At 37.5% G+C, this 13,933-nt stretch overlaps 2 protein-coding genes across 3 annotated transcripts; both read left to right on the top strand.

Annotated features, from left to right (window-relative positions):
- Positions 1-241: 241 nt before the first annotated feature.
- otud6b (OTU deubiquitinase 6B) lies at positions 242-2,836 on the top strand. The gene is made up of 7 exons (XM_058754354.1): positions 242-465; positions 588-730; positions 840-944; positions 1,019-1,331; positions 1,818-1,879; positions 2,228-2,334; positions 2,423-2,836. Exons 1-7 carry the CDS (start codon positions 396-398, stop codon positions 2,505-2,507), a joined length of 885 nt encoding a protein of 294 aa, XP_058610337.1. The 5' UTR covers positions 242-395; the 3' UTR covers positions 2,508-2,836.
- Positions 2,837-3,572: 736 nt separating this feature from the next.
- Positions 3,573-10,479, top strand: lrrc69 (leucine rich repeat containing 69). Of its 2 annotated transcripts, XM_058753861.1 has the most exons (8): positions 3,573-3,791; positions 3,991-4,117; positions 4,199-4,271; positions 4,345-4,540; positions 4,618-4,689; positions 5,423-5,524; positions 7,355-7,534; positions 7,931-10,479. In XM_058753861.1, the coding sequence occupies exons 1-8, from the start codon at positions 3,597-3,599 to the stop codon at positions 8,036-8,038; spliced, it is 1,053 nt and encodes a 350-aa protein (XP_058609844.1). In that variant the 5' UTR covers positions 3,573-3,596; the 3' UTR covers positions 8,039-10,479. The 2 variants fall into 2 exon arrangements, with proteins under 2 accessions (XP_058609844.1, XP_058609845.1); XM_058753862.1 differs by lacking the exons at positions 7,355-7,534; positions 7,931-10,479 and adding an exon at positions 7,041-7,279.
- Positions 10,480-13,933: the final 3,454 nt, after the last annotated feature.

Here is a 13,933-nt window from a genome sequence, read left to right as displayed (position 1 = left end):
ATTAAGCGGTCATGGCAACATTCTTGTGACTTGATAGCGGTTTAAAAATAATTCGGGCCAAAAATAAGACACTGCTTTTAAGGGACTGCGTAAGTTACTGGTTTAAATTAGTGTAATTTACTGTTTATTTATTATGTCACTTCATACTATTCCATTAAAATACCCAAAGAAAAACAGTCTAAATATCTAAGACTTCTATTTTGAAATGTTGCATTCCCGGATGTGTTCAGTTTCTGTTTTCCCATTGAATCCATGCGCTTGACTTGCAGAATAGATCAATTGATTTCTAATGAGCTGAAACCGTAATTCAAACGGATGGAAATGAATAATATATTTATCATTTAGGTCCATGTTAGCAAACATTTTATTGCTCTGAATATTTGGTTCATTTTGACATGGAGGAAGTGGAGACAGCAGAGGAGCTGTTAGTCAAACAGCATCGCAAGGAAAAGAAAGACCTGCAAGGTAAGACAACATGTCACTATCTTTAAATTAAAATAAATCTATAAATATGTATTAAGCTAGGATTATATAAACGAAACAAAAATGTGTATAGTGCATACTAAATGTAGATGTCTGTGTCATAGCAAAAATACAAAGTATGAAAAATGCTGTCGCCAAAAATGACAAGAAGAGGAGGAAACAGCTGACTGAAGACATCGCCAAACTAGAGGCTGAACTCACTCAAAAACATGAAAATGAGCTCAAACAATTTCAGAACTCTTCCTCAGTAAGTCAAATAATGATGTTGTTAGATGTTAAAACACCCTATCTAGAAACTGCCAAGTAGATACACATGAGTACTGCTCTCTTATACTCATATCATGGATTGTTCCAAGGTGGAGGAGGTTTCAGATGCAATGGATTCCGTCAGTTTGGCAAATGATGAGGAAAAAACAGATTCAAGCATGCAAGCTCGGACATCTAAAGCCCAGAAGAGACGGGTAAGTTATTTTCCTTCTTGGTGGTTTAGTTTAAAGTCTCTTTCAAGGATGCTGAGAATTCTTGGTGTTTTTAGGACAAAAAGGCTGCTCTTGAGAAGGAACGGGAGAACCGGATTGCTGAGGCAGAGGTGGAGAATCTCGCAGGCTCCCGTCATCAAGAGGGTCTGAAGCTGAGACAGAAGCTGATGGAGAGGCACCTGCAGATCAAAGAGATCTCCTCTGACGGTCACTGCATGTACCGCGCCGTGGAGGATCAGCTGACGGAGCGAGGCGCCCCTCTCAGCCTTAAAGAGCTTCGGACTCAAACAGCTCAGTACATGAGGAGCCATGCAGACGACTTCCTGCCGTTCCTCACTGACCCCAATTCAGGAGACATGTACACTGCAGGTGAATGCCATACACTTCAGAATATGATCGAAATACAGTAAAAATGATATATCATTACAATTTCAGATAACTGGTAAGATGTAGTTTATTCCTGTGAAGGTAATTACTCCAGTTTCAGTGTCACATGATTGTTCAGAAATCATTTTAATATGCTGATTTGCTATTTAAGAAATATTTTTTATTATTGAAATATCGAAAACAGTTGTGAAGATTAATATTATCGTTGAAACTGTGAAATTATTTTTCTCAGGATTCTTTGATGAATAGAAAGTTCAAAAGAACAGTGTTATCATTTTGTATCATTATAAATGTCTTCACTGTCACTTTTGTTTAAATTCATGTATCCTTGCTAAATAAAAGTATTAATTTGTTTTGACCCCGAAGTTTTGAATGGATACGCGCAGAAGTATTTAATTAAGCTGAATGCTTGTTGTTTCATGATATGAATGGATTTTATTGTTAACTCTGGATTCGTTTTTACTTTAGATGAGTTTGAGAAATACTGCAATGATGTTGCAGACACAGCTGCTTGGGGCGGACAGTTAGAGGTAAGTATCAGATTTGCCCCCGGTTTCACAGACAAGGTTTAAGCCTCGTCCTAGACTAAAATGTAAGTCAGCTGTTTCAACTGAAATAAACTTGCACTGACTGATCTTAAAATATATCAGTGCCTTTGTTTTGTCTCAAGATGCACCCCAGTAATGTTTTTTTTCTAAGCATGTTTATAAAAATTACTTAAATGTCCTAATTGAAGTATGGCCTAATCCTGGCTTAGTCTAAGCCCTGTCTCTGAAACCGGGCCAATATGTCATTATAAATTGCTCATTAAAAGTCATAATCCATCATTTGCCTATTCTTTTTTAATATCAATACTTTTCATATTTTCTCCATGACAGTTAAAAGCCCTTTCACAGGTCCTCCAGCTACCGATAGAAGTCATTCAGGCAGAATCCCCCTCTGTTATTATTGGTGAAGAATATGGCAAGCCACCAATCACACTCGTGTAAATAACTGAAGATGTTTATTTATTTAAAAATAAGATTTGGTACAAAAAGTTTCTGTACTAAAACACGTTTCACTCTCTCTTTCAGTTATATGCGGCATGCGTATGGACTTGGTGAACACTACAATTCTGTGGAGCCTCTGAAAGATTTGGCAAATGAGGAAGAGGGCTGACCCATCACTGACACACATTAATATATGCATCGGTGCATAATTAGCCTATAGAAGTGGACCTTCTGGATTTTGATTCCGTTTTGCTAGGATCAGCGGATTCGGTCAGGATGCTCAAAGAGGATGATGAAATAACACATGCTGGTGACTTCAATTGCAGTGGACAAGCTTCATGTAACAGTCCATGCTTGCCAGTTTTATTTATGAATACACTGCTATGTGCTTTGTGTTGTTTTTGGAAAACTGCAAATCTGCAAGCAATTTGCTCTAAGAGGTGCTGGATCATGGTCATGCTTACACCATTAAATAAAGATAACTTTATATCAATGAAACGCTTCTGTGTTAAATAACATCATATTATGTAGTTATCCACTTTAAAAAGCAGAAAAAACACATCAGAGGTTAGACTAAGCAACAATTAAAATCATATCACTTCATAATTTTGACACAGTCTATTCAATGGATATTCAATTCATTGTTGTATAAGGGCAAATATTAATTTTAAATGCCCAAAAATGTAATGTTTAGCTGTATTTCTACAAACCTGTTACTACATGATTTTCCCCATTACAAAATAATGTAAACTTCCTTGAAAATTGTATGCAGAAGAAATAAATAGAATAGAAATAGAAATAAATAGAAGAAGTGAATAGTCTCATTCTATTTTATTTATTTAAGGTTTTTGCTAAAAAAAAAAAAAAAAAATCACAAATCAAGAGGATCTAATAGTCTTCAGACATTTAGGTTGCACAAATGGCAAAGGTCATAGAAAATAAAAATCATGCAATATTTAGTTTGAATTGGCCATCAATATTTTCTAAAGTTTAACAACCATTCACTGAGCAATTGTTGAACAGAGAAAATACTTTTTAATAACGTTTCGGGTCCTATTTTGTACATTAATCGAGGAAAGTGTCTGAGTGACATCTTGTTGATTTTCTTGTCTTTGATCTTTGTAGTCAGTATTAAGGCTACAATGATGCATGTTATTGTCATGTTAGTCCGCCAGGCGGCGCCAGCGGCAGCACTGCGCGAGCACGAGAGAATTCGCGTTGCATCTCCATAGAAACATGGGAAAGCTTCAAGTTGACGATGCAAGTGAAGCGTCAAATGGAAAACGATTCAATTATCAAAGCATTAAAAACGAAATCAAAGTCACTTAATTTGAGCTCTAGGAAAATTACACATATTCCAGAAGTTTTTGGGAGGCTGACATGGATTGTTGTATTAAAGTTGAATAATAATTATCTGTCGAGTCTGCCGTCTGAACTGATGTGTTTGCAGAAGGTGAGTTCGTTTTATCGGTTTTAGCATAGCTTTGTTTTATACTTTTCAATACTAAAATCGTTATTCTATGATATAGCTCAAAACAAAATAGTCTATGAACCATACTAAACAGAAGACAAGTTTGACCAACAATAAAATACTGGAAGCAAGAAACCGCACGACAAATACTTTAAAAGTAATTTTCATTTTATATTTATAGTTGACAGAGCTCAATCTGGGAAATAACGTTCTTGAGGAGATCCCACCTGTGTTAAAACACTTCAGTTGTCTAAATAAACTTTATTTATATGCAAACAAAATCAGCCATTTGCCACCAGAGGTGCTGGGTAAGATCAAACTCTTTCTTATTCAGGTTTATTTTATTGAACTGGGTCAGTATTATTGATTGTATAATATTGTATTTACAGAGGGTCTACCAAACCTTGAACTTCTCAATTTGAACCACAATAGAATCAAGGTCATTCCTGCAGAAATAAAGAGGTGAGATGACTCAAGTCGATGCTGTTTGACTATCATGTTATCAGATTTTTGAAATGTTTTAATTGATTTGCAGGCTGTGTAGTCTAAAAAGCATCAGTGTCACAGACAATCATTTGCAGCAGATTCCAGCTGAACTGGGATTGATGAAGAGTTTGACTGAGATTAACTTCACTAATAATAAACTGACTCAAATACCACAGCAGTTATACAATTTACCACAGCTGAGGAAACTGTACTTGGCCCGAAACAACCTGACAGATCTGCCAGAGGCAAGACAGACGACTATCATCATACTTTACTCAATTTTTATGCATATTAGTTTATTAAGAGTTTGTTCTTTGCTTAGGGCACTCTTGGATGGAAAACTTTGAAGATCTTGGATGTTGCTGGAAACTGTTTATCTGTTTTTCCAGTTGGTGTAAGTTAGTTGGACAAATTTGCCAGCCATTTCAGCCGTTTATTTAAATATTTTAGTTATTTACTAATAATTTTGTCAATGTGTATGTATTCATTTATTTATTAAATAAGATGATTATACTGAAATATAGCTAGTTCTAGATTTTTCTAAATGTTAATTAGTGGGACTTCAGCCCCTTTAAAAACCTGTGATTAGTTGTAATCCTGTGAAGACTGACATAGGACAATAGGCAATAGGCCTAATGAAAACAAAAAGAAATCAACTTTTTTTTTTTTTTAATTTGAGTATCATATTTGATACATTTGGCTTTTATGGGATTGTTTAACAGTATAGCAGACTACGCTCATAAAATACATTGAAATATCAGTTGTCACTCTATATTTCCCAGTCTTAGTAAGATGATATTAAAATGCTTAGTTTTATGATCAAAGATCTGTACTTTTAATTATATGTGCGAAGTAAAGTAAAAAGTAAATATAATCAAGTAAAAAAATAAGGTTTCTTCAGCCAAGTGTTCACCTTGAAATAGCACTAACAATATAAAATATGCTAAAAAGAATAAACTTATCAAAGCAAAGCAAAGTTTTGATCATTTATAAGCCTTCAAAATTTGCGTATCAAAAGGCTTTATAGGATTAATGCTAAAATTTGTTCACTAACTCTTACACTATAAAATATTTGTTATAATATTAATATTTTATAAATGCTTTTCCCCTCTCTCTTTAATTTTTAGTTTCAGTTTCTTACATTGGAGGAACTGTTCTTTGAAGGAAACAGTTTAGTTCCATTCACACTGATGGAGTCCATTCAAGTGAAAGAAGTCTTCTCATTAAAGGTAACTTTTTACATATATACTGTACATATTACATTATATATATATACAGTGAGGAAAATAAGTATTTGAACACCCTGCTATTTTGCAAGTTCTCCCACTTAGAAATCATGGAGGGGTCTGAAATTGTCATCGTAGGTGCATGTCCACTGTGAGAGACATAATCTAAAAAAAAAATCCAGAAATCACAATGTATGATTTTTTAACTATTTATTTGTATGATACAGCTGCAAATAAGTATTTGAACACCTGTCTATCAGCTAGAATTCTGACCCTCAAAGACCTGTTAGTCTGCCTTTAAAATGTCCACCTCCACTCCTAAATTAGATGCACCTGTTTGAGGTCGTTAGCTGCATAAAGACACCTGTCCACCCCATACAATCAGTAAGAATCCAACTACTAACATGGCCAAGACCAAAGAGCTGTCCAAAGACACTGGAGACAAAATTGTACACCTCCACAAGGCTGGAAAGGGCTACGGGGAAATTGCCAAGCAGCTTGGTGAAAAAAGGTCCACTGTTGGAGCAATCATTAGAAAATGGAAGAAGCTAAACATGACTGTCAATCTCCCTCGGACTGGGGCTCCATGCAAGATCTCACCTCGTGGGGTCTCAATGATCCTAAGAAAGGTGAGAAATCAGCCCAGAACTACACGGGAGGAGCTGGTCAATGACCTGAAAAGAGCTGGGACCACCGTTTCCAAGGTTACTGTTGGTAATACACTAAGGCGTCATGGTTTGAAATCATGCATGGCACGGAAGGTTCCCCTGCTTAAACCAGCACATGTCCAGGCCCGACTTAAGTTTGCCAATGACCATTTGGATGATCCAGAGGAGTCATGGGAGAAAGTCATGTGGTCAGATGAGACCAAAATAGAACTTTTGGTCATAATTCCACTAAACGTGTTTGGAGGAAGAAGAATGATGAGTACCATCCAAGAACACCATCCCTACTGTGAAGCATGGGGTGGTAGCATCATCTTTGGGGTGTTTTTCTGCACATGGGACAGGCGACTGCACTGTATTAAGGAGAGGATGACCGGGGCCATGTATTGCGAGATTTTGGGGAACAACCTCCTTCCCTCAGTTAGAGCATTGAAGATGGGTCGAGGCTGGGTCTTCCAACATGACAATGACCCGAAGCACACAGCCAGGATAACCAAGGAGTGGCTCTGTAAGAAGCATATCAAGGTTCTGGCGTGGCCCAGCCAGTCTCAGACCTAAACCCAATAGAGAATCTTTGGAGGAGCTCAAACTCCGTGTTTCTCAGCGACAGGCCAGAAACCTGACTGATCTAGAGAAGATCTGTGTGGAGGTGGGCCAAAATCCCTCCTGCAGTGTGTGCAAACCTGGTGAAAAACTACAGGAAACGTTTGACCTCTGTAATTGCAAACAAAGGCTACTGTACCAAATATTAACATTGATTTTCTCAGGTGTTCAAATACTTATTTGCAGGTGTATCATACAAATAAATAGTTAAAAAAATCATACATTGTGATTTCTGGATTTTCTTTTTTTAGATTGTCTCTCACAGTGGACATGCACCTACGATGACAATTTCAGACCCCTCCATGATTTCTAAGTGGGAGAACTTGCAAAATAGCAGGGTGTTCAAATACTTATTTTCCTCACTATATATATATATATATATGATTCATTTATTACAATTAATTATTTTTGCAAATACTTGCACAAATCTGATTGTTATCTTGCTAGTATTCCACTAGAAGGTGTTAGTAGTGAGAAAACAATTTGAAGTAATTAGAATCCTGAAATGGTTAGTTTTAACTGTAACTTTTCTATGGTGCTGCTGACTGAGTTTTAATGTGTTCAGGAGCTCTCAGCCAGGCTGATCCTCCAGCAGAGCACTAATAAGTTGTCAGTGGTGTCCAGAGCTCTGCCAGTGTTCCCAGAGCTGCAGGACATGCTGTCTCACTGGGGCCAGTGTGCTTTGTGCTCACAGCCCTTCCTCACCACCTGGCTGGAGTGTGTGCAGTTCATCAACACCAGGAAGGTACCAGCTCATCCTGCATAACACCAGTGTTCAGCATTCAGTGCCTGTGGCAGTCGATGCACACAAGTAGTGTTGAAGTTGAAAATTGGCAGGACGCGCTTTGCTCAGGATCTCTGATGAAAGTTTAATGGTTTGACAACCTGCTGAATTACGCTTGCATAATAGGTGTTTAATATGCCTCAGGCACACAGACAACATTTGTTATTTGAATCAACAAAGATTAACAGGGTCACAGTTTAACTTAATGCCCCTGATTAGTAAATATTAGCCAAAACAACAATGCCAATATGTTCCTCCTTTTTTTTCTGTATGATCCACATTGCATGTCAGTAAACGTACAAGAGAATATTAGACTCTCCTTTAGTAATCAGAGTCTGTTCTTTTGTCTTTGAACAGCACATGGGAATGAAAAGCTCTCAGTCTGTTCCAGTCAGAGTTCTGCTGTGTTCCTACGACTGCTTCAACAGAGATGACCATCAGTACTATGGGCTTGTACGATTATAAATTAAAAATGCATCTTATTACCCCCTGACTGATCATGATAATTTTTTAAATCTCTGTTTATCATAAAGAATGAATAGTTGATGTTTTTTTTGCGATACACCAGCAGATGGCAACATTTGATCACTGACGATATTTGATCTGGCTGTCAGATTGATATCTGCAGAAGAGAATCTATTTTTTTTTTTTTTTTTTGCATGAATCTAAGAATAATGCAGTATATATTAGACTCAAATGTCACGCACATCTCAATCATTAATACTTTACCTTTGAAAAAATTAAAACTGATTTTTATATTACAGTGAAATAAAATGATTTATTTTAATCATTTTTAAGTGCACAATATGACTTTACTATTATATGTTGTCATTATACATTTCCTCCTGAGTTGATTTTAAAAGTGATTTTTAAGTAATCTGAAGCACTTTTGATATTTTTTCCATTCACATTTCCCCCCTTTCTATAGTCTGGCTTTACGCTTGCCATTATAATTCCCTACAATGAAAGCACTCCATACCGACCCTCTGTTTGGGCCAATGGCATCTGTTCTAACCTGAGAGGAAACTTCATCTCTCCAAATTAATTTCTCATGCAAGCCTCCTGAGCTCTGAGCAGAGTCTACCGAGTTGGGCCTGATGAATAATGCAGCAGGTTTAATTGCAAAGCCAGAAACTAATGACTTTGGACTGGTTAACAGCAGGGGAACCATACATCTCTGCAAACTGAATGAAAAATCAGTTCAGAAAAAAGAAGGGGGGGTAGAAAACGCTAATTGATGAATAATTAAAGCTTGAGCTACAGGGCATAATTGTGACATTTTGTTTCAATCAATTTAGAAGTGCGGGGAAAAGTGCACTTAGGAAACTAATGGCGACTGTGTGGATGTCCACTGAAAAGTGCCACGAGACTCAGTCATTTATTATACAGCCCTCAGTCAAGCTCAGCCATTATTCTAGAGCAGTTGCCTCAATTTCCAAGTGATTGTGCACTTGGCGGGCGTTAATGCGCCTCACAAATGGTATATGGACTCCCTGTGAAAGGAGGAGAGGAGATAGTGTAAACAAGTCTGTTTCGGTCTGATGTTACTAAATTACTTTCTTTGAGGCAAATGCACCAACAAGCAGTAAGCTGTCAGAAGAGCCGCCCGCTCGGCCATGATAAGACTGTATTATATTCAAACGTCAGCAAAATCAATCAACCAGAAGATAAGGCTATCAGTACAGCATTTCCCGAACCATCCCCCTGTATTACGATCACAACCGTCTTTGTAAATCATCGGGAGTACATAAGGATCTTTTGTTTATGCTTTGGCACATTGATGAGCAATCAGTCCAGCATGCAGCTTTGTTGAGTCATGATGCTCAAACATGTGAACAACTTCTGAAATGTGAATCTACATTTGCTAGACCAGCAATTCTTCCCCAAAACATTGACCCAACTCAATAGAGTTGTTTGTACAATTTGTATTTTTTTTCCGGCTGATTTCAGGTTCCCAACGTTTGAATGCATTAAGCTGTTACCACTAAAAGATTATTGTTTGGCTGTCGCTTTTTCATGCTGATTAAGCAGTGGCACAAGAGTGATGTTTTCCAAATGCATAGTCATGGCACAAGGCCATAGGTAATCACAGCTGTGCTGCTATTCAAAACAGTAATTGAATGTGATATTGATTTTAAACAACAGTTCAATGAACAAGTTAATTTTGAGTAAAGGTGGTCACATCACATTTACCTTTGTTAAGTGAATTGTCGCAGAGGAAATCCAATCATTTCAATAGAAATCCACGTGTGAGGGCGCAAAATTTCAGCCTGATTTCGCAATGGGGTCAAGCTGGTCACGTTGACCTGTAGAACCCTATTTGGTCTGAAAGTGACTTATGTGTGAATGGTACTTCATACATCGCTATACTATTGACACAATAAACAACTGACCTTTGCCCGCAAAATTTACCTCATGTAACCGCTGTTCCTATCATATAGCAGTGTTTACTAATGCAAACTATTACAGGAAGTATTGTTGCATAATAAACAAATAATAAAATTATCCACTCCTAACCTATAGTAAAGTATTAACAAATTCTGATGCAATAAATAAGGTCTAATTTAACAATGTCCATCTCCCCCAAAACAAAGACATCTTTCACAAACATACATGTCTGTCTCTTTTAAAGTTTATATAGTGTACATAATGAGTTGCATTTGTAGGTGTTATTATAGCACAATTCATAACACCCCACCCTGGACCTCACTACTTTTCAAACCCTTGTTATGGCCATATATTGTATGTATATATTGTATCTTATTTTATTAATTACTTAGCACCTTATTTGCTACATTTTCTTGTTATTTGTCATTGTAAAATTGAATTTTTTCCTTGTCATTTGTAATTTTGTGTATAATGCTGTGTTTATGTAGTGCTGTCAAACGATTAATCGCGATTAATCACATCCGAAATAAAAGTTTTTATTTACATAATATATGTGTGTGTGCTGTGTATATTTATTGTGTATATGTAAATACACACACATACAGTATATATTTTGAAAATATTTACATGTATATATTTATATTCATATAATTTATATTATATAAACATATTTTTAATATATAAACATAACATATTTTTCTGAAATATATGCATGCATGTGTGTATTTATGTATACATAATAAATATACACAGTACACACACATATATTATGTAAACAGAAACCTTTATTTTGGATGCGATTAATCGTTTGACAGCACTATATAAGGGAATATTCTATGTACAAATTCATACAAATAAACTGACAAAGACTGACAAAATCTGAGTAAAAAAGTTTCAGTACTGTTGGACTATATCAGAATTCACTGAACTCAGCAAATTAAATGCAAGGAACGGAACTGACTCTTTGTATAATATTTGTTGTGTATTCTACATAATGATATTCAGCAATTATTAAGGCAACTGTTAAGAGAACTCACAAATCTCAATCTCCATTTACAGTGCATAGTGTAAGCTTAAAATACATACAAGCTACAGGGCTTTTTGTTAATTAGTTTGTGTACATTTACATTTGTGCATTAGGAAGCACACCAGCCCGAGTATTTCTTTGTGTGTCTAGTCTGAAACAGCCTGCCTTTGTGGCAGAGCCCAGTGGCAGCCATTACTCAGTGCACTGGAAACAAATGGCGCACCAGTCTCCTCCCTCTCTGTAGCTGGATTTTGAGTGCCCGAGGACAGCTTTGAGGCTACCAGAGCAGAGTTTACCGCATGATCTGTGGCCTCTGCATTACAGGCAGATCACCGCTCCATTTTAGAGAGAGAGGGAGCATCTGAAATGAAACATGCATTATTCCAGAGAGCAGATGTTGGGGTCCTGGAGCAGCAGGACCGCCTCGGGCCCTGTCTGGTGTCAGCGTGTGTGTGTGTTTGCGGATGTGTCTATGTGCGTGAGCAGCTCTCCTCTGTCAGACCACTTTGTTAAAACAGAGCCCAGCCTTTCCCCTTGTTTTGCTAACCTCGTTTCACACAAACACTCCACTGTTGTTTTCATACATCAACGATGCGGGAATGTCACGGCACGTCTGGTGTGCCCGAGCCCCTGTTTGTAGGCATTTGTGCCGCCTGAATAGAGAGAATGTGTTTGATTGACATTAATAGCAATGCAGAATATCTGTCAGCGGAGAAAATATCACACAGTGGGAGACGCAGTGGAGAACTGAGAGCATTATTCCTGTACACTCTGAACATGCATGCCATATGTTAATTAGGAAGTCTACACTGATATAATTACTGAAAGGGAATATTGCCTATGGTGAGAATATCTCCTCGCCACCTCATGGGGAACGTAAAGGAAGATAAAGTAGGTGTGCATAAATTTTAATTTACTAGCCTTGAAACGGGAAGAGTAATGTTGGCAAATTCACTCAGGATGATCTATTGGAAAGCCGGAGCTTTATTACATTTCTTCTTTGTCAGACTATTTAAGCTCCTATCAAGCCCTCACACACAAACATGCACACATTAAGAACGCTTCAGTAGCTACGTTAAAGATTAGATCTCTTTAATTGGGTTTCGTTTGACCCGTTTCAGAGATTTCACCGTAATGCATGATGGCATCACTTATAATGGAAAACAGAATTTTCCTATGCACCTAAATATTAGCAGCAATAGGTTGCACAGTGTGTTCACCTTATTTACCTGCAGCCTGTTACTTCACTATCTATCATATACGCAACATGAATTGTTTATAAGATAGCACTGACAGGGCTTTATTGTCACCGTGGACTTCGACAGATCAGCCAAACAAGGTTTCATCGCACCATATTGCTGTCATAATCTCTAACACGCATGTAACCGGAATGAGATTGCTTTGATTGTGCTTTGCCCGAGGCGTCCCTGCTCATCTCTCCTAGCTGTGCCCAGTCTCTCGGGTCCATCTTTATACCCCTGAATGTCCTTGAGTGCTGGTAACAGAATTTGACCCTTTTTAATTATAAGAGTATGCACCGAAAGAGTGAAAACATTATTTATCTTTTTCCCTTTTTTATGTCCAATTTGTGTAAGCACATTGCATCTCGCCTCATAGAAAAGTGGAAGAAGAAAAAAAAAAGGTTTCTGATTACATTCTGACCACATCATTACTTTTATACATCAGTACTTGTCTTTATACATCAATGCTTGTCTTTCATTTCTCGGATATGTCAGATCTCTAGGGAGAACAGACCAGGTCTACCCCTCTGAATATGAGTGGTGTGGGTCGATTTTTAGTCCTGCAACCAGACCTGTTATCTTCTGAGTTCAAGTATTAAAATTAGCATCATTGATTGGTGTATTGGCCTGTTTCTGAGAAGGGGAAAAACAGCTACTCAATACCATGCAGTGAACCACTGTCAAGCTAAGAAGAGCACTCTCCAATCAGGGAAATCTATTGTCTGGCATCTTATGCTGAATGAGAGTTCTCCTATTGAGCTGCTGGCATGGCACCAAGGCGTTGTCAACATGATGGTTGCACAATCAATCTGTCACACTTCTTCTAAGCACCACTAGGGGGCAATGTGTCTCTCTGGTAAACGTCCCGACAGCAAGCGGGATTGAAAAGCATTGAGGCAGAGCCTGTGAAAGCATCTAAAACGATGAGAATACCATACACTAAACAAAATGGCTGAGGAGGACTGGAGATGTGCCAAAATGTAACCAGAAAAATATGATTAACCAGGAACACTGGGAAAAAAATAAATAAAAAATCAGGCAGCGCTTTAGCCCAAAAAGCCTTCAGTTGAAGGTTTTGACTAAGCATCAAGCTTTGCAGATTGTCATATTTTATTTTATATATACTTGTGCCCAAAATCAAAGCCAGAGCTCAGAAAATGTGGTGTTCATTTGGTATATTGATCTATTTTTTCTATTAAAAAAAAGAGAAAGCAACAGGCACATTCAGAACGAAGCATCCCAGCCTTGTAAGGCTTTGTTTTTCAGAGTGATTAAGTGTTAAGACAGAGTGAAGCGCGGAGGCTTTGAGGTGAAGATGAGGCTATATCATCATCATTGGACCTCCCCTCATTAGCTGGAGCACCACAGAAAGGCCCTTTCACTGTGGCAGTTTTGGGTCATTCACCCCTTTTTCCAAGTGTAAAAATACCTTATGTTGTTAAGAGCAAGAAAACACAGAAGAAGCAAAAAACTTCAAAGAGCAAATAAGCTTTAATCTTGTTTCGTGCTCTTTGAGAGTTTCAGTAGTCACAATAATGACTGTAGACTATCCATAGGGAATTATAAACCTGGGTCTCTTTCATACTTTTGAGAGGCTTTGTTTTTCTCGGAAAGTTGGTTTTCAAGTTTTGTAATTTGAAACAAACTACAGCAGATGCACTGAACCAAACAATCCTTTGATGCGCCTTGGTTGAAAGAAAAGAA

Source organism: Onychostoma macrolepis, chromosome 19 (assembly GCF_012432095.1).
Source record: "Onychostoma macrolepis isolate SWU-2019 chromosome 19, ASM1243209v1, whole genome shotgun sequence".
In the NCBI taxonomy this organism is placed as follows: domain Eukaryota; kingdom Metazoa; phylum Chordata; class Actinopteri; order Cypriniformes; family Cyprinidae; genus Onychostoma; species Onychostoma macrolepis.
Note: the sequence above shows the minus strand (reverse complement) of the source record. Positions and strands in the feature narration are given on the sequence as shown.

What these genes read in the sequence shown, in the direction of transcription:
- lrrc69 (XM_058753861.1), top strand. Translation starts at nt 3,597, where the DNA reads ATGCAAGTGAAGCGTCAAATGGAAAACGATTCAATTATCAAAGCATTA. An exon ending in TTTGCCACCAGAGGTGCTGG is followed by an intron (nt 4,118 to 4,198) that starts GTAAGATCAAAC and finishes TTGTATTTACAG; the next exon opens with AGGGTCTACCAAACCTTGAA. An exon ending in TATCTGTTTTTCCAGTTGGT is followed by an intron (nt 4,690 to 5,422) that starts GTAAGTTAGTTG and finishes TTTAATTTTTAG; the next exon opens with TTTCAGTTTCTTACATTGGA.
- otud6b (XM_058754354.1), top strand. Translation starts at nt 396, where the DNA reads ATGGAGGAAGTGGAGACAGCAGAGGAGCTGTTAGTCAAACAGCATCGC. An exon ending in CTAAAGCCCAGAAGAGACGG is followed by an intron (nt 945 to 1,018) that starts GTAAGTTATTTT and finishes TGGTGTTTTTAG; the next exon opens with GACAAAAAGGCTGCTCTTGA. An exon ending in AAGCCACCAATCACACTCGT is followed by an intron (nt 2,335 to 2,422) that starts GTAAATAACTGA and finishes TCTCTCTTTCAG; the next exon opens with TTATATGCGGCATGCGTATG.